Source organism: Lactuca sativa, chromosome 5 (genome assembly GCF_002870075.4).
Source record: "Lactuca sativa cultivar Salinas chromosome 5, Lsat_Salinas_v11, whole genome shotgun sequence".
NCBI lineage: Eukaryota > Viridiplantae > Streptophyta > Magnoliopsida > Asterales > Asteraceae > Lactuca > Lactuca sativa.
The window spans coordinates 367,667,271-367,687,224 of NC_056627.2; the positions used below are offsets into that span (position 1 = coordinate 367,667,271).

Sequence of the window (19,954 nt, forward strand, 5' to 3'; positions counted from 1 at the left end):
TTTATTTGTACCAACACAACAAACAAGTTTTATAATTTAATTGAATTAACTATCTCATCATTAATACCGTGTATGTAGTTGCCTAGTTGGGTCTTTGTAAATCCTCCTAGATTTATCTCATCATTAATACCGTGTATGTAGTTGCCTAGTTGGGTCTTTGTAAATCCTCCCAGATTTGCTAAAGTTGTGGCTTTATATGATTTCTTCTAGAAGTTCTTGATAATTAGGCCTTTACGATTTTGCAACATTTGTGGCATTACATGTGAAAAGAGGGTATATTGATGGAGAAAAGAAGGCAATACTATAGTCTGAACTCAAACCTCAAATTGCTTTAAAAATATTTATTGATACTATGTTTAATAAAAGATAGGTTCCACCCAAAACTATTAAAAGATACATACTACTAAAAACCGATACTAATTCAAGTAATATATTTACAAACTCAGAAGTTAGATCCGATTCAAATGATAGACAACATAAACGATCATACATAGCCCATCTCACAAGGGCCCAATTTTTTTAGTCCATGTTACATGTCGGTATTATCTAACTAATATTCATTATTTAAGGAAAATAGTTTCATGCGGCCCACCATATCATATACTGTATTGTGCAACAAGAATTTTGGCATTTCAGACAATTGGATCGTCAACACGAAGATCATGAAGCGAAGAAGGAAAAACATCCATCAGAAATTGTGACATGTTTATGTAATGGCTAAATTAGGCAAACGGACAGACATTTACAAGAGTGTATTGTCACAAACTCAAACTTGACTTGTTATATATTTTAAGTTTGATTTATGATGGACGCCAAATAAAGACTGAACTTAAATTAGTTGAAAATGTGTACATTTATTCTAACGGACAAAATTCTTATATTAAGTAGGAAGACGCTAAATAAATAGGCACATTACGAGATAGAAATAATAAAAATTGAATTTTAAAATACGTTTCACTGTTTCAATGTAATATTTTTAGTTACTTCTACATTTTTAATTTTATATGCTAAAGATTTTAATTGTTTCGTGTCCCTCTTATTCACTCTCAAATTTGAAACTTTGGAGATGTTAACTACTACAACTATAATTTAATTTCAAAAGTATAACTTTCTGTTATTTTAATATCGACATAAGAAATAACATGTAAAGTTTAAGTTAATATTATTTAGAAAGTAGTCAAATAAAGGCTACAAAAGAATTTTAAAGAGTCAAAGTTACACAAATTTTTCTAAACAGTCAAATACAAAATAATATATAAATTGATAATTTTTTTTTTAAATTGTTTTCTGAATTGAAAACAATAATATAAAAATATGAAATGACCATGTACAAAATGAGAATATACAAACATATATTTATAATTTCAATGCTTAAAACATCACCATCCCTTCCACCTTCATTCTTAAAAAATGTCTTTAATATATTATTTTCATTTAAATCGTATTTATATGTATTATTAACAATATTAATAATAATCAATTTAAAAACTAGTGTACTTATTTATATTTTTAATAATAATAACAATAATAAAGTTTTGTTTGCAGAAAAAATCATATTTTTTTTAGAAAAAATCTCAATATTTTAGATTAGTTTACAAAATAGTCTCAAATGTTAGCAGTTTCAACGGATAAAAAAGATGAAAAACAAATTTTTATTGGTTTTTTAGGATTTTTCTATAAAAGATAACCTAGACCAAAATTTTAAGATTTTAACAAAGATCCAATTATAGTTATTCACTTTATTGTTAAATAATTATTTTTTGATGCGTCAATAAAATGGTGCTTGCCCGCCCCTATGTGCTGACTGCAGGTGCAGCTGAATGCTGTTTCAGTATTCGTTTGCCTCCCAAATTATCAAAATAGACGTTGCCCTTCTTCACACTCCATAGACTTTCTTCACATTTTCATATGGAGGTTGGTGAAAAATCATAGGCCCTGGTACTGAAATCACAATGACGGCGACCCTGCCGTCGACTGCTACGCCGACGATGAACTTGAGTCTCAGGGAAGGGTTGATGGAAATGACGAAGTCTGCTCAAAATAAGGGTACAGATCCCTTGATTTGGGGTGTTCAGCTCTCCTCTAGCCTGTTGTCTGCCGGAATCACCATGCCGTCGACGGAGGTCGCCGAGTTGCTCGTTTCTCATATTTGTTGGACTAATAATCTCCCAATTGCTTGGAAATATCTCGAAAAAGCGCTAACTCTTAGAATTGCTCCGCCAATGCTCGTTCTCGCGCTTCTTTCCAACAGGTTTTATTTAAATCTATGTAATCTAACTGTTTTGGAGTACGAGTATGAACAGTTGTGTATCAGATGGTGTATAGGTATGAACAGTCCACCAGAATATGGAGTCGCACTCAATAGTATTGACGCTACAAGTAGCTATAGATCCTTAGCTAAAGCTTCCATTAAAACTATAATAAAACGAAAATTGAAGCACAATTAGAGCTAGAAAACTTAAAGATACATATTTGGTAGTTTGCTACAGAAATTGGTGGTTTTGATGAATGAAATCTAGTTATGAGTGTATTTTAAGGACAAGTAATCGTATGACAAGTAGTATATGACTAACCATTAACATCTGGTATGATCAATCTAGTTATATTTCGAAAATGCTTTCTTAAGTTACAAGAATGAGAAAGTTATAGTGACAGGAATATTGAGTAGAAACTTGATTAGGTGTAATGTTTCTGGTGAGAAACTTGATTAGGTGTAATGTTTAACATTTCTCTCTGCATAATATTGAGTAGGAAGGAAGTTGTAAAATTTTTTCTTTTTTGGTTAATCTTCATTTAACTCAATTCTATTTGTTGAATTGTTGTAGTGTAATCCCGAATAGAAGAAGCCAACCTGCTGCATACAGGATCTTTCTGGAGCTCCTTAAAAGACACATTTTTTCTTTGGCTTCTGAAGTTAATGGTCCAAAGTACCACAAGTAAGGTTTTTCATTTGAAGACTTGCATCACTTGAGTTTACTTGGACATATCTTAATACTTTAATTGCAGAATCATGGAATCTATAGACAATGCTCTTCACCTCTCCCAAAGATTTGGCATTCCATCTGGTGAACCTGGGATTCTCTTAGTTGAATTTGTATTTGCAATAGTGTGGCAGTTGCTTGATGCATCAATAGATGATGAAGACTTGTTGGAACTTGTACCTGAAAAGAGGTCTACTTGGCCAATTAAACCACAAGAGATGGAAATTGATGATCATAATATTGGAGAAAAGAAAATTGATCGCTATGACAGATTGTATAAAACAAACACCACATTGGCCATTGAAATTATCGGAGAAATTTACCGAAATAAATTAACTTCCAGGATCCTGTCTTTGGCACGTCAAAATATGTGAGTACTGAGACTTTTATATATTCTTATAATATTTATTTAAAGATTCGGTGCTAATTCCACTTTACTAACTTCCATTTTTAGGCCTGTACACTGGAGATCTTTAATTTATAATTTGCGATTGCTGATAGCAAACTCAATATCTTTGAGAAATTCCAAAGATATTACCCCTGAGTCTCTCTTGCAGCTAACATCTGATAACCATGTAATCATGTCACCAGAATGCAAAACCGTATCTTTGCAACAGTTCCATGCAGTAATGGCTTCTGGATCACTTGTATCATCTACAGCTCCAACTCATGGTGCTAGTCGCTCATCTCTTTGGCTTCCAATTGATCTGTTCCTTGAAGACACCATGGAGGGATTTGTGGTGGCTACCACAAGTGCAGCCGAAACTCTTTCTGGTATTCAATCAATTTTGATATTATGATGATGATGATGCTTGAAATTTTTTTCTTTTATAGTTTATCATAAACAAATAAATTTTTATTATAGGTCTACTGAAAGCCTATCAAGCAATTACTCAAGCTTCTTGGCAGGAAGCATTTCTTGGTTTATGGATTGCAGCTTTACGGCTTGTTCAAAGGGTAAAATCGTGAATATATATATAAAAGTTGTCCAGATTAATATTAAAGTAGGTGATGGATCTTTAACACTTGGGTTTTAATAGGAGCGAGATGCTCTTGAGGGCCCAATACCACGTATGGATACATGTTTATGCCTACTACTATGCACAACCACCATTGCAATTGTCAATATTGTTGATGAAGAGGAAAGCAGTCTCGTTGAGGAAGACATGCATATGCAAAGTGAAACACAAGTTGTTGGGAGGTGTCGTAAGAGTCTAGTTTCCAGTTTACAACAATTGGGTGATTATGAAGGCTTGTTGACCCCACCACCATCTGTAACCTCGTTAGCAAATCAAGCAGCTGCTAAAGCCATTATGTTTTTTTCGGGTATAGGAATCGGAAGTGGTGTAAGCTTGAATGACACACCTCTCACTTGTTGTGCGTAAATCTCTTTCATTTTTTTATCTGATTATTTTTTCTTCTTGTGGGTTTCCACACGTCCATCAATCAACTACTTTTTTGTTGTTTGCAGCTGGAGACCTGAGACATCTGATTGTGGAGGCTTGTATTGCAAGGCATCTTCTAGACACATCAGCATACCTATGGCCTGGTTATGTCAAGGGACATGCCAACCAAATACAAATACCTCACAACATTGCTGGCCAGATGCCTGGCTGGTCATCATTGATGAAAGGGTCCCCTTTGACTCCTCCAATGGTACATGCTTTGGTTTCAACTCCAGCTTCTAGGTATGAATCACATGTTGTATTTGTTAGGAAAGTGGTCCCAAAGATTCCCACTAACTAAAACTGAATACAAGTATGTACATGAGAAACTCCAAAACCAGAGAAAAACCACACACATCTAGAGAGAAAAATTCACTATATGACAAATTATTACAATCTCTCAAGCCAATCCCCTAACCACATTTTTCAACAAAACAAGAGAAAAAAAAAAAGTAAATACTTAAAAGTGTATTTAATAGGGGAATTTTTGACACCACTCCACTTTTTTACCCCTACCAATGTGGGACAAAAAATTTCTTTCATATAAATCTCAACATTATTATCTGTGTAATTGTTTTTGGATTAATTAGTGGTATAAACTGAATTTAAGCTCTTGAATTTAATGGAAGCTTAGCTGAAATTGAGAAAATATATGGAATTGCAATTGAGGGTTCCGATAACGAGAAGATTTCTGCTGCTACTGTTTTATGTGGGGCATCATTAACTCGTGGTTGGAATATACAAGTGAGTTTTCCTTATTAATATATTTTTAATCATCCAGTTGCTCATTTATGGGTTGTATTTGCAGGAACATACTGGATTTTTGATCATTAAGCTGCTGTCACCTCCGGTTCCCTCAGATTATACTGGTAGTGAGAGTCATTTAATAGCTTCTGCTCCCTTTCTAAATGTTCTTCTTGTGGGGATAGCTTCCATCGACTGTGTTCAGATTTTTTCCTTACATGGATTGGTAAGTAAACAGTAAACATACAGTTTGTGCTCTTTTTTTTTTTTTTTTTTTAATTTATCTATATGTTTGTTTTCAGGTTCCACATCTTGCGGGTGTTTTGATGCCAATATGTGAGGCTTTGGGATCATGCTCACCCACTGTTTCATGGACTCTTCCAACTGGTGAACTTTTATGCCCCCTTGGTGTGTTCTCAAATGCTTTTACTCTTCTGTTAAAGCTATGGAGATTTGAACAACCACCTCTCGAGCATGCGATTGGGGATATAACTCCGGTAGGGTCTCAGCTAACACCTGAGTTCCTCTTATTGGCACGCAATTCTCAATTATCATCATGTAGGAATTCATCCAAACACCAAAAGAAAAGAATGAGGTTTCTTAAGCAGTGTGATCTGTCTGCTTCAACTCCTGTATATTTAGATTCTTTTCCAAAATTGAAATTTTGGTATCGACAGCATCAAGCATGTATCGCTTCAACCCTTTCTGATCTCAAACCTGGAACTTCAGTGTACCAAATCTTTGAAGCCCTTCTAAACATGATGTTTAGAAAAACAAATACAAATACAAATACAGGTGGTGGTGGTGGTGGTCAAACGTTGACTTCTTCAACATCTAATTCGTCTGATGACTACACTCTTCGTCTTAAACTCCCTGCTTGGGACATTCTAGAAGCTGTCCCTTTTGTGCTTGATGCTGCACTGACCGCATGCGCCCATGGAACACTCTCTCCACGAGAACTCACCACTGGTTAGTTACTTAGTTTCCATGATGAGGTCATTTACGTCTTTTGTAATATAAATTTGATATTTAGATAAATTCTGTTTGCCTCAGGGTTCAAAGATCTTGCTGACTTTTTTCCTGCTTCTATGGCAACTATCGTGAGTTACCTTTCGGCTGAAACCACAAGGGGACTCTGGAAACCCGCATCTATGAACGGAACCGATTGGCCAAGTCCTGCCACTAACTTATCCATGGTTGAACAAAACATAAATAAGATATTAGCTGCAACCGGAGTTGACGTTCCAAGTCTTTCTGTAGGTATGTTTTAGTTTTACCATTTTACCATTATACCCTTCCTTTAGAATTTTTATATCTGTCAATTGTGTGGCAGGGGGGACATGTCCGGATACCCTTCCTTTACCTCTGGCGGCCCTAGTGAGCCTCACAATAACCTACAAAGTCGATAGAATCTCCGAATCCGTACTGAACTTAGCGGGCCCGGCATTGAACACACTCGGTGCAGGTTGTCCATGGCCATGCATGGCCATCATAGCCGCTCTATGGACTCAAAAAGCCAAACGTTGGACCGATTATCTTGTTTTCTCAGCATCCCGAACCGTATTCCACCACAACACTGACGCTGTAGTAGAGCTTCTTAAAGTCTGCTTCGCATCAACCCTCGGTCTAAACTCCTCAAACACCGGTGGTGGAATCGGTAACCTCCTCGGTCATGGCTTTGGATCCGACTTTTCCGGCGGGATCGCTCCAGTGGCCCCCGGAATATTATACTTACGGGTTCACCGTAGTGTTCGAGATGTCATGTTCATGACTGAAGAAATCGTCTCTCTTTTAATGCATTCGGTTAAAGACATCGTGTCCACCGGTGTCCCGATTGAAAAACTTAAAAACCCTAAAACCGGAATGATCTTGAGATATGGCGAGGCTTCTCTTTCTGCAACCATGACTCGTATCAAGCTAGCCGCATCCCTAGGAGCCTCGCTAGTTTGGATAACCGGTGGGTTGAACCTTATACAAACTTTGATCAAAGAAACAATGCCATCGTGGTTCATATCGGTGCACCGATTGGACCACACCAAGGGTGACTCGGGTGTGGGCGGGATGATTGGTATGCTTAAAGGTTATGCTCTTGCTTACTTCATGATTCTTTCGGGTGCATTTGCATGGGGTGTTGACTCGGTGTCTTCGGCGTCTAGTAAACGTGGGTCCATCCTTGGGGCCCATTTGGAGTTCATGGCGAGTGCACTCGATGGGAAGATTTCACTTGGCTGTAATAAAGCGACATGGAGGGCGTATGTTTCTGGTTTTGTGAGTTTGATGGTTTCGTGTACGCCTAAATGGACTCGTGAGGTTGATGTGGATGTTTTGAGGAGTTTGAGTAAAGGGCTAAGGAAGTGGGATGAGGAAGAGTTGGCGATGGCGTTGCTAGGGATTGGTGGGGTCCGTGCGATGGGTGCTGCTGTGGATTTTATCGTAGAATCTTCGATGTAATAACTCACATTGTAGGATCCATTTTTGTTCATACTTGATACTTATTTCTTTTAATATACATTTTTGTTTAACTTCATGTATATTAATAGATATGTGATATTTTTTATCATCAGTTAAACTTTTATATGGCCACCATCTAAAAGTTGCAAGCAATGATGCAAACAAGAAGAACCAAGTTGGCTCAAACTTGATTTTGTAGGTTGATGAGTACTCAAAGAAAAAATGAGCTCGATTTGAAGGCTTGAATAACTTGGAATATATGTTAATTTGACCATAAGTACATGAATATTGTTTTTTTACTTGGCATTGTTTAATAATGGTTTAATAAGGTCCTTTTGAAAAAAAAAACAAACATGGAATGGCGTGCTTTGGATTGTTTAATCCATTTCCAACCAGAGCTTTAAATCCATTTCCGGTGAGTTGCATATCCAACTGAAGGACTTCCCACTGTCTTTTGGAAGTGACTTCTAATGCAAATAGAACTATTACTAACTTTGTCACTCGTGCAAAAGTCTCATAGAAATCAATTCCCTCGGGGTTTGTATCGTTTAACTTCTCCATATGTTGTATTTTACCTTGTAAAACCGTTTTCAGTATATTTTTATTTTTCTTGTGAAGTTCCTTAAGATCAAAGTCCCATTGTCTTCTGTCGCTCGAATCTCTTTGCTCACGGCTTCACATTAATTAGGATCGATAAATGCTTGTAAAAAGGTCTTCGGATCATCGTGGGACATGATGGCCACTAAGATGGCACAATGGGATTTTGAGAATTTATCATAAGAAACAAATTGATAGATTATAAGAAACAAATTGATAGATTTAATGTACCATGGAGGAACCTGGTGTGGGAATGATCACCGGCTTATCGATTGAGGGTGGCAAATTCCTTGATGCTTTGATTTTTATTTATTTATTTATTTGTCTCTTATACATTATTGTTTTTACCTGACTCGTTGTTGGTGTGTTGTGAGAGACCCTTCATGATTTTACCTTGTACACCCATTTTGATGATGTAAGGATTATTAAGTGATGATCTTAATATATGCTAGTGAGCAATTATTATCATTGATCCATCTATGTGTTTTAATTATTATATTTTATAATTCCCTTAATTAAAAATTTCAGAATCTCCACATTCGATCATACTTTAAGAAAAAAAGTAATGAAGTAAGACTGTTGTGGGGTGTTAGTAGATTATACGTAGTTATGGATATGACATAGTGATGCAACTAGCATCAACATGTACTTGATATTTTGTGAAGTATAGACAGTGGCGAAGCCATTATCAAAGTAAAAGGGTATCCCAAAAAAATTTCCGAAAAAAATTACACTATTGAAATTTTTTTGAATGGCATCTTGGGCTACCTCAGGAACCACCTAGATCCGCCTATGAGTACAGGAGTAACCCGTACTTGACTTTTAGCATCTTGTGTCTTGACGTCCTCCAATATACTACTGAGTACCCTTCAAGTATGACATGATTTAAGAGGTAAGAGTGTATGTAGTCAAAGTTGAATTTTGGCCACTGATAATATTAATATCACATGTCCCCTAATTAATTGCGAGCTAACAATAAATACGTAGCTACACATAAATATGATTGACAATCGATCATGTAGTGTGTTCTTGAGTCACTACAAATTTATATTGAAAAATATAATTTTGAACGTAAGAGCTAGACGAAAATTTCATGTTTCATGTTCACTCAGATATCAAGAACAAATGATATATGGTTATTTATCTGGGGATAGATCGAGCCCAAGGGTTTAGAAGATCTTAGTAGTTGTCAGGAAGATATGACCTATGTAATGTTGTAAGTATGACCATAGATATGTTGTGAGGTGTGCAAGTGAGAGCATGTGGAGACATGCACACTAACGTAACATGTTTGTGACATAATTAATTATATGAGATGATATGGTTACATACTTGACCCAAGATGTAAACCAAAAACAAATAAGCCAAAAACAAATAAGTAAATGCAAGCTTATGACTAATTTAATTAATGAAACATAGCTTATAATTGAAGGCAAACTATGATCCGGCCGGTAAATAATTTCATGAGCGTTTTATTTATAATCAACCGAACATAACATATGGTTGAAGTCCTGAAGACAAACATCACAGTCAAAATTGCATGATTGAATATTATGTAACATGAGTAAGTTCATTGCATGTTTAGTCTCTAATTTTTATTTTGCATTCCGATCGTCATGTAATTTGATTTTATTGTGTTTTGCGTCCCTTCCACACATAAAATTTGGGACCAAACATGCAATTTTGACCAAACATAGAGATATAAAACGCAACAAAATTAAACCACGATGATGATCCGAATGAAAAAAAAAATTATTTATTTATTTATTTTCTGTTGGCAGGGATGGAGAGGGAGTACATAAACAAAGGAGACTCGTAATCAGCAGTTTAAACTTTAAAGTAAGTACCCCTGAAAATATGCAGGCACGAGTCTTCGGGCTATCGGTCCTCCCTCCCACCTCCATTACAGCCTTGTTGACATTCCCTACTTCTTTAAATCTTTCTCTTTCCAACAAACGCCCATGTCAGTATTTCTTTTTGACACTCGATAATCTCTTAACATTTTCGTGCTCATCTATCTTCCTTTGGTTAATAGGGTTTTGTTTCCAGTTCTGTGTAGGAGCAAGAAGCTAGAAGATGAAGTCTTAGCTGGCCTCCCTAAAGAATTCCATGATGAAGTAAGCCGAATTGCTTCTTCTACTAATTGATACTCATGTTCTTCTTATCATTTCTGAAAGGGTATTCTTTGTATTTCTTATCCGGGGTTATAGCTAGAAGGTTTCACATATGCTAATTCTTGAAATTCGCCACATGTAATGGTTCTGTTTTATAACCAGCCATATTGCATCTTTTGGAACTCTACTACTTGATTCACCATGTTCTTCTTTCGTTTTTTAGCATTTTTGAAAAAGGTATTTCGTGAAATTTGCCAACAAAGCTTATCTTTAAAGGGCGCGGTTATATAATAAACCAAATTGCTTGATTCGAAACCCTACTACTTAATTCTTCATTTTCTTTTGTTTTTTTAGTGTTATGAAAAGGGCATTCCTTACAATTTACCATGTCTGTTAAAATTTTTGAAATTGGCCACATTGTTGTAGTAAAGTCATAATAATCATTGTATTCGCACATCCAAACACCTCATTAATGAATACCAGAAAATGAATTTGGAAGTACAAATGTAATCATGAAATCAATAAGCAGGAACAAAATAGCAACAGGGTTTCATCTTCATCCCTTTTAGTTTAAGGTTATGTTAGGGTTTATGAAGTAAAAGGAAGGGCAAAATGGTCATTTTTGGTGTGTGGTTTTAGGAATGGCAAGCACGTCAGCGAGAAAAGACTAAAGAGTTGGAACGATTGCGCCAAGAGGAAGATGAAGAAGAGGAAAGAATAGTTGATGAGTATCGGGAAGTTGGAATGCACTTGAAGAATTTTCCTCAAGAAGATGTTTTTAGGGCAAAGAAATTGGTTTCCAGTTTCATCAAATCTGCTGAAGAGATCGAAGAGGTAATTGTTTGCTATCAATTCAGGATTTATGTCTCCTAAGCGTCCCTGTTTTCTTCATGTAAAAGAATATATATGATCTAATATTTTTGTGTGTTTTCAAAGTGATTATTGTGACTAGACATTTATGTGAAAATGGATCAATTTGAATGATATTCTTTAATTTTTATGAGAGGTCAAATGGATAAAAATTATAGCGATTGCATATTTGTTAACAATCCGGTGTTTTCTTAAAATATGTAAAAAGTTGTACGCTTTTTCTTTTTGTTCATATCATGAAAAGTTTGTAAATTTGAATCATACACCAGGGGAAGTTGGTATGTATGTGTTGTTAATAATATAAACTATAAAGGTAACGACTTTTCTTGTTGACAGAAAATAGAGGAAGCTGCTGAGAAAGGTGAACTGAATGAACTTGTTCTTCTGGTGATCTGGACCCGTCTTGATCTTGCTCGACGTGATGTATATTTTCAATATCTTTCATTTTCTGTAATTGTGTTTAAAACTTTTTTATACTATTTGAAAAATAAAAAAATCGTTCTTGAAATTTTCCAGGAAGAAAAAGATGCAATAAGAAGTCTAGATCTGTTATACAGGCGTGTCGAGGTATGATTTTGAAGTAGGATGCTATAATAATAATAAACAAATAAAGTGAAAGTAGGTTTCTATTTGTTGCATTTCAGACAGAGATCTTGAAGAGGCAAGCTACTCCAGCCATGAGACTACTGAATGATCTTTTAATGATACATGATGGATATGATGAAGAAGGGTGGCTTAAAGCATGTAAAAAACGCATGATTGAAACCTTCCCACGAGAAGATCCCTTCAGTCTATTGGTCCCCACAGGGTTTGATCTTGATAAGGTACAAACTAAAGTTTCATATTTTTGTTTTACCCACCCATTTATGTAAATATTAGTATATTTATTATTAGTCGGTTTAAAATGAAAAGTTTTTCATATGATGCTTCTTGTGATCGTGTTTAATATATTAATTATTTACGTAAGTTAAAAAGTGTTATACAGGTCAACCAGACCCGTTTTGACTCGTTACATATTATTTTGTTTCTTGGGTTTTTTATTATTTATTTATTGCATCAGCACCATGGTCCTCTGGTTAGATCAGCAATGGAGGCAGATGATCTTCTGTTACGTATAGATTTTATACGGGAGGTGGACACGTTGCTTAAAGAAGTGAGGCCTGTGGAAAAAACCGGAGGAGGATCAACACTTGAAGCTCTTGATCCAGAATCTGTTGCAAAGAGATTAAAAGAACAAGAAAAGGGAAAGGTGATTCGCCAAGTTGAGGCACTTTTGGATCTTGCCATAAAATTGACTTGGTAGATTTATAGTAGTATACGTATAATTGTAGTATCTAATATTACATGTTAGCCAGTTTTATACGTATAATTGTAGTATCTAATATTAAGTCGTGACTCGTGACATCTCGTTATAAACTTGTTACATTTTACTACTTTTGAAAAAAAAAAAACTGTCATATGAAAAAGTTCTCTTTTGTTGATAAAGATTAACTTTGATTTTGGAAAAATAAGTCGCCTTTTGGAACATTTCTAAAAAGCCGGAGCTTTAGCTTTAGCCTTGTAGAATTTAGAAAAGCAAACCGAAGAGGTAGCTTAAATATGGACCTTCATGCGCTAATAAAACATTCAACGAAAACTGAGTAGTCAAAAATTTTAAAAATTATGATCTTTGGAAATTACTAAAGAAGGAGTAAACTTGTGTTGGTTGAGATAAAAGTAAAAAACGATGGATTTGTGAGAAAAGTCTAAAATAATATTTTACTTTGACCCGTTTAATTTATCGAAAGCTATTTTTTGTTTTTTTTAAGTATAACGTTTTCCGATGAGATAATTTATGTATCGATTTATATATATTTTTTGAGTGAAGTCCATCATGTGAATATTGACTAATGAGGTCATAGCGAACGGCAATAACCAAATATAAAAACAAGACGACAATTTTATTTATTTATTTATTTATTTTTATTAATGCGGGAGAAGTATAGACTTATTGACGAAGCATTTGATATTTTGATGGGCACAAAGGAACAAAGTCAATTGATGCAATCAATACCAGATGACATTTGCTGGCACTCCAACAACTTCTCGTTCAATTCCATTTCATGCCATCTAATTTAACTTAATCCAAAGGGAACATCCTCCCCTATTTCACGGCGGCGCTGTTGGTGCTGGTGGTGGTGCTCCTCCTTCTCCTCCTCTCATAAAACTTCCTAAACCCAAAGCTTCGATTAAACACTAATGGGTGCTGCTTCATCTGTTCCTGAACATTCGTTTCATCAATTTACAGTCAAGGTTGTCTTCAATTTTTCTTATTCATAATCACAAACATACACAGAGATCGATATTATTTTATTTGAAATGGGGTTTTGTTTGTTTGATTTAACCTCTGAGCAAACGATGCAGGATAGCAAAGGGAAGGATGTGGATCTTAGCATCTACAAAGGGAAAGTTGTTCTTGTTGTTAATGTTGCTTCTAAATGGTTGATTCTACTTTCTATCTCTACCACTCCTTGATCTCTTAAAATTTCTGTATATTTTCCAATCGCTTGCGCTTCTTCTTCGTGTTCTAACTGTTGGCTAATTTGTTTGGATTGAAACAGTGGATTTACAAATTCAAACTACCCAAAGTTGACGGAGCTTTACGAAAAGTATAGAGCTAAAGGTATGCTTTTGTACCCTTTACAAGATTGGATGTATCATTATCTTCAAATTGATTATCACAACCAGAAGAGAACGTTGTTTGGATGCGAGGCTTTAAGGTTTAAAGTGAAGTGAATAATCAATAGTATTAGATAAACAGACAATCAGTTGATTAGTTCAAACTTCAAAGAACAGATACCTAATTTTATATTTTTATCTGATTAGTCAATTTTCTTAATACAATATTATATTCTACATCCACTTATCTTCCCTCTAAATAATAATCATAGATCGCAATTGTAGGCTATCTATCTAGCTCAACGGATCTTGTCTAATCATTGGGGTCTGATTACAATCTCGAAAAACAAATGATAGCGTCACAAATTGTTTCGCATTCATATCATAACTTCATAACAACAATATATTAATTTGTGAGCTAGAATAGAATGAAAATATGAAGTATGTGTTACTACATATATATATCTATGAACAGGTCTGGAGATCTTGGCATTTCCTTGCAATCAGTTCCTGAAACAAGAGCCAGATTCTAGCGAGAAAGTGGAAGAATTTGCATGCACAAGGTTTAACGCCACATATCCCATCTTCCAGAAGGTGAGTTTTCAGTCATCCTTAGAAAAAAAAAATGCTTGTTTTTTGAAACCCTAAATGACACATTTTCACATAAATAAACTGAAAGTTTGAAGTTTGAACTGATTATCAGTTGTTTCTTTGTTGAAGATTCGTGTTAATGGACCAAAAGCAGCACCTGTGTACAAGTTTCTGAAAGCAAATAAAGGGGGATTTCTTGGGTCAAGAATCAAATGGAACTTCACCAAGTTTCTAGTGGATAAAGAAGGCAGAGTCATAGGTCGTTATGGGCCAACTACTTCACCATTATCCATTCAGGTAACAATATTATTCCATGCATCATGCATCACATGGAGTGAGTCCATTATTAAACTTAACTTGTTTGTTGAATGTTGATGTTGCAGGGAGATATTCAGAAAGCATTGAATGCAGAGTGAAATGTAGCTGAAGAAGGGTATTATGGGTATGTACACCAGAATTCATAGCCAATGTAAGAAAGACATATGAGATGGTAATAGTGATATAGGAATACCTTGGGTAATTTGTAGTTATGAGATGTTGAGTTTTTTAGCGCTTGTTTTTGGTTGTTTTCAAGGATATGGAAATTAATGCAAATATTGACCCTTGTGTGGTGGCAACGTGTAAGTTAGTGTAGCATTTTTTTTGTAAGGAAACAGTTCTTTGCTGAAAGTATTTACAATTCCTATTAAAAAAAATGTTTTTTATGTTGCTTTGCATATTATGTAATCTTCTTTGCTAAAAAGATTTATAATTCGTATTGACAAACCCTAATGTTGATTTGTCGATGCAATTTGTTATGGTTGAAACTTGAAAGGATATAGTTGTTCTTAAAGTAAGACTTTTTACAAGTAAGAGAGGCCAATTTTGAAATTTTATTTTTGTTTTATAGAACAATACATATAAACAAGTCATCTTTCAACTCGTACATTTGAACTTCCCACTTAACCAAACAAAAAAACTCTAAAATGCCTAAAAATAACCCAAAATCCCCAAATGCGATTACTTACAAACACCTTGTGATTATAATTGAGTCAAATCGAGTACTACCAAACTCAAAACTCAACCCAATTAAAAACCCGAGCTCAAAATTCAACCAGAGCTTTAATTTCAATCTTATCCGAGCTCGATAAACTAATCACACTTTCGGGCTCAACTCGACTCAGTTAGTTGAAATATGTTAACTTGGGTAAAAAAAAAAAAAAAAGGTAAAAATGTAACTATAACCAAACCTGATCAAATTCAGAAGCCCTTAGATAATATCATACCCAGACAATTTTGAGTATTTCTGAGTCGGTTTCAAGTATCTGATGAGTTAGTTTGACCAGGTTACACCCCTACCATAGGGTGATGACTCGTGAAAACAAAATGTCATAAACACACAATCCTAAAGGTTAGCTGACAACATATTATAAAAGTAATACCCGATTGAAAAATAAAAAATTCACAAAGGCAAGTTAACAGCTAAGCTATCAATTGCGCGCTATAGCGTTTTGCGGAGGTCAGGAACCGCTATTTTCAAGTTATCGTTTTCATTTCGCGGTACCGCTATTTCAATAACCGCTATAGCGGCGCTACGGGCACTAATCCATATTCGTTCAAATTTTGGGTCATTTGGCTACTTTGTCAATGAAAAACTAGTTTTAATGATCTCACTACACTTTCATTTTAAAATGCCCAAACAACTAACATAACTAAAAGCATTCAAAGCAACTACGTCTACCGACAACTCTCTTTCTCATCTCTTTCTGTACTCACAACTTGAACTGTTATGGTCGGACTCCATTAATGCTTTTTGTAAATCGAACCACACCTATGAGGCTACGACTTGGGACTTAACTTTTTATATCAACCATGACCTACTAATACGATATTGAACACGAACAATACAATTAAGCTCTATTTGACACTTTGACACTACCTAATTTCCATATTACCATAATAGAATATTATGTTATGTTTTTATATGACTTTTTAGGTTTATGATATTAATTCTATATAGACTTATAGTATTAATACTAAAATATATATAACTTTTATATAAATATAATATAAAATTACAAATTATACGTAATATTAAAAAACCGCTATATCACCGCGATAACCGCGATCTCAAATAGTGGCATGTGACCACTATTGAAATTTTGACCGCGATAACTGCATAGGTTAACAGCTATATAACAAAAGAAAGATACCCAAACCAAAAACAATTCAGATTCCATCATCGCAAGCAACTTATAAACAAAAAGGAAGGAAGGATATTAATATTTACGGTTCGATATGTATATAGATTATAATGTTGATAGACAAAAGTGGTTGGTGTTTATTTGGGGACAAAAAAAAGCATATTGTATGATAACACTATGCAGCACCGGTTGACAATTCACCTTTGTCAAACAGCTCCCAATCGTCATCATTTAGAAGCAACTTCCAAGCATCATTGCTACTAGTCTGTTTCTCTGCTGCTCCAAAACGAAATACAGTTTGTGGAGGAGAAGGAAAAGACCTGGGTGAATAAGGATCATCCAACTCTAAGCTCTTCTTTGGGGTTTCATACATCTCAGCCTCCGGTTCAGCTACCACTACTACTCTGGCGGTGGTGGTGGTGAAAGATGAAGATGATGTCTGGCTGGATGATAGCGATCGAGAAAGTGGGATTCTCTTGTCAAACTTCTCTTTCAGCAGGCTCACATCCTGGCATTTCACTGAAATCTCTCCCCTGCAAAACCAATACATTCATTAAGAAAAAAAAAAAGAAAAGCCAATATATTCTTTCTTATTTGTTAAAACTCATTTAATTGGAAAATGAAAAAGAAACAGAGCCGACTTACTGTAGGATATCAATTGCACGACCCCGGTCCATGAGAAATTCTTGCAACTACAAACAAACAAAGAGAGAAACTTATCATAATCTGTGCAATGAATACACTCTTTTTTAGAAACTAAGACCAAAACTTCATGTTACCTTGGAATTCTCCTCTGCTTCTCTCTGCAGCTTCTGGGACTCTTCAACCACCTTTTCCAATTGACTTTCTTGGTATGCGAGTGCTTCTCTAGCATACTTTTCTTTCTCCAGCTTTTGTCCCTCTGCTGCCTCAATTTCTTTTAAAGCTACAGACAACCGAATCTCTAGAGCCTCACGCATCTAAACAAGAAAACACTCAGTGATCTAAAACCCTCAGATGATAAAAATGAATCAAATTATAATATACTACCTCGTTAAGGACTCTAAGCAAGTAGTTTCTCTCATCTGATAAAGTTAACAAGCGAAGCTGAAGCTCCTTCAACTCAGTAGCTAAAATGGCCTTCTCAGCATTCACTTCTCCAGCATGCTGCAAATTAACAAATATATAAATATAAAATTGCTAGTAATTATGAGACTGAATTACAGAAAAGAATTAAAAAAAAACAACCAACCATGTCATTTGCTTCTTTTGCACGTCCAAGTGCCTGTTTTAGTTCATCCACCTTTGCAAAAATATGTGAGCAGTCACGGGTGGCTTCCTCTTTAGCTTCTTCAGCAGTTTTTTCTTTTTCTTCAACTTCTCTCATAAGTTCAACAACTGAATCCATTGTTGACACCAGGGTTTTCTGCACAGTAAACAAACTCAGATCATGATGCAAAAACATCTCAAATAAACTAATGAAGTTTGCATAACATAAATATCTACTTACCTTTTCATTCCTAGCTTCTTCAAGAATATCCTCAAGAAGTTCAGTGCTACAAATTTGGTCAGATCTTGCAAGGGAAGAGTTCATCATGGATTCACCCTCTGTATTTTCTTCAGTTACAAAATCATTGTTTTCAGATGGGGTTTTTGAGGAACTACCAGGATCTAGTTCTTGAGTGACAGCTAAATGAGGAGGTTCAGGGGTGCTTGAAAACCGAGAGCCAGCTTGTTTTTGAATATAACCAGTAACTTTAGAATCATTTTCAAAGGTCTCAACCAAAAGTGCAACATTTTTACCAAAAATACCAAAAGATTCTTCATCACGATTATCATAAAGATCCCTTTCATCAACATTACTCTTGTCTCCACCTTTATCCAAGAGTATTGGTAAACCATTACCAACATTGGCAGTTTCACCATTTGCATCAGTACTGGAAGAACCAGCTTGATATGATTGTTCAGAACCCATAGCTGCCTCAAGCTGAACAGTTTTGCCACCATCTACAACAACTAAATTAAAAAAATAAAGTTCAAAATAAATCCTTTACACAAATTATCATGCTGAAAAGAAGCAAAACCCTTCACAGGTGGATCTTTCAAGAATTTTTATTACCTTCAAAGAGACTGGGTGTATTCTCGACTTTATTGGAAAAGTTAACTGGAGGTGATTGTGATTGTTCAGACAGGTGAGGGATGATATCAACAAGAACAACTTCTACAGCTAAATCAGCATCCTTCGGGTGCTCAATCGCAACAGCTCTCAATAAACGAGAATCAACCTGCAAAAAAGTAGTACATCGCATATTATTATTTTTATGATACTTACAAGGGTACTCAAGAAAATTTAGGGTTCGTTCGGATATGCATTCTAAATGTGAATATATGACATTGAATCCACAATCATATATAAACTATAATAAAACGTAAATATTCATACTTAGTTATCAAATAATATGTTCTAAAAACCGACTGACTTAATAAACACCCATATCCAAGAGAGAAATAGAGTGATTAACGAAAGGCATACCTGTGGAAAGACATCCTGCAATGCCTTATAGACTGAATTGAATCCCATCGTTCAGCGTCAACTAATCCTGGAAAATAAGAACACGATTTTGAAGTGATGAACGCCGATCAATGAAAAACGTAAAATAATGATCAGAGTTTCCAAATCAATAAATTCAGCTTTTCTTGACAACAAGAAACCTCACTCCACCATACAAAATTCGATAACACATAAAATTGTTAAATGGTAGAAGATAATGCAAATTTCTTGGTAATTTCGAAAAACAATAACGAAGTTTCTATAGAAAAACCAAGAAATTTACTTTCTGATTCTTTGGAGGGCGATCGTTTGTAAAGATTGTGAACCCTAGTGGAAGATGATCAAAAGAAGTGGAATAAAAAGAAGGTACTAAACCAAAAACGCGAAAAAAGGGTTTTGAGGGTAATGATGTTTACCTTCGATGGCGCAATTCTGTTAGACAGATTCAAACCCTAGGAGAGGGGTAGATGTTGTGTGAAACAATGGTTGGAATTGGAACGATAAGAATATGAAACGAAACCTATTTAAAGTGTTGGGGGCTATGTTTGGGACTCATGGACGATCACGTGAAGAGAAAGTAACGATAGCTATATAGTCCAAAGAAACTCGAAGGAAATTACAACGAAATATAACAACTTTGTTTATTTGTGATATACAATAGATATATTATTTTACAAAATTGGATTTGGATAATATAATAGAATATTTCAGGATAATATATTGAAAAACTATAAAACTTTGTTATTTTTATGATTTCACCCCTATCAAACCAAAATTGTAAAAAAAAAAT

General features: G+C 35.0%; 4 protein-coding genes across 4 annotated transcripts; 3 read left to right on the plus strand and 1 right to left on the minus strand.

Annotated features, from left to right (window-relative positions):
• Nucleotides 1–1,794: 1,794 nt before the first annotated feature.
• LOC111892197 (mediator of RNA polymerase II transcription subunit 33A) lies at nucleotides 1,795–7,733 on the plus strand. The gene is made up of 12 exons (XM_023888272.3): nucleotides 1,795–2,251; nucleotides 2,826–2,936; nucleotides 3,007–3,351; nucleotides 3,436–3,755; nucleotides 3,847–3,938; nucleotides 4,022–4,358; nucleotides 4,453–4,669; nucleotides 5,056–5,170; nucleotides 5,235–5,396; nucleotides 5,473–6,139; nucleotides 6,224–6,430; nucleotides 6,504–7,733. Exons 1-12 carry the CDS (start codon nucleotides 1,953–1,955, stop codon nucleotides 7,619–7,621), a joined length of 3,990 nt encoding a protein of 1,329 aa, XP_023744040.1. The 5' UTR covers nucleotides 1,795–1,952; the 3' UTR covers nucleotides 7,622–7,733.
• A 2,291-nt stretch (nucleotides 7,734–10,024) lies between these two features.
• Nucleotides 10,025–12,680, plus strand: LOC111892202 (protein PALE CRESS, chloroplastic). The gene is made up of 7 exons (XM_023888274.3): nucleotides 10,025–10,181; nucleotides 10,268–10,335; nucleotides 10,972–11,166; nucleotides 11,539–11,625; nucleotides 11,719–11,769; nucleotides 11,847–12,026; nucleotides 12,263–12,680. The coding sequence occupies exons 1-7, from the start codon at nucleotides 10,076–10,078 to the stop codon at nucleotides 12,503–12,505; spliced, it is 930 nt and encodes a 309-aa protein (XP_023744042.1). The 5' UTR covers nucleotides 10,025–10,075; the 3' UTR covers nucleotides 12,506–12,680.
• Nucleotides 12,681–13,207: 527 nt separating this feature from the next.
• On the plus strand, nucleotides 13,208–15,155 carry LOC111892211 (probable glutathione peroxidase 5). The gene is made up of 6 exons (XM_023888283.3): nucleotides 13,208–13,494; nucleotides 13,606–13,682; nucleotides 13,803–13,864; nucleotides 14,336–14,454; nucleotides 14,581–14,748; nucleotides 14,835–15,155. The coding sequence occupies exons 1-6, from the start codon at nucleotides 13,441–13,443 to the stop codon at nucleotides 14,865–14,867; spliced, it is 513 nt and encodes a 170-aa protein (XP_023744051.1). The 5' UTR covers nucleotides 13,208–13,440; the 3' UTR covers nucleotides 14,868–15,155.
• Nucleotides 15,156–16,709: 1,554 nt separating this feature from the next.
• On the minus strand, nucleotides 16,710–19,731 carry LOC111892221 (uncharacterized). Its single transcript, XM_023888295.3, has 9 exons — nucleotides 19,581–19,731; nucleotides 19,147–19,213; nucleotides 18,733–18,898; nucleotides 18,124–18,629; nucleotides 17,866–18,039; nucleotides 17,664–17,780; nucleotides 17,414–17,593; nucleotides 17,280–17,326; nucleotides 16,710–17,167 (listed from the first exon to the last, which is right to left on the minus strand). Exons 2-9 carry the CDS (start codon nucleotides 19,192–19,194, stop codon nucleotides 16,810–16,812), a joined length of 1,596 nt encoding a protein of 531 aa, XP_023744063.1. The 5' UTR covers nucleotides 19,195–19,213; nucleotides 19,581–19,731; the 3' UTR covers nucleotides 16,710–16,809.
• Between the last annotated feature and the right edge of the window lie 223 nt (nucleotides 19,732–19,954).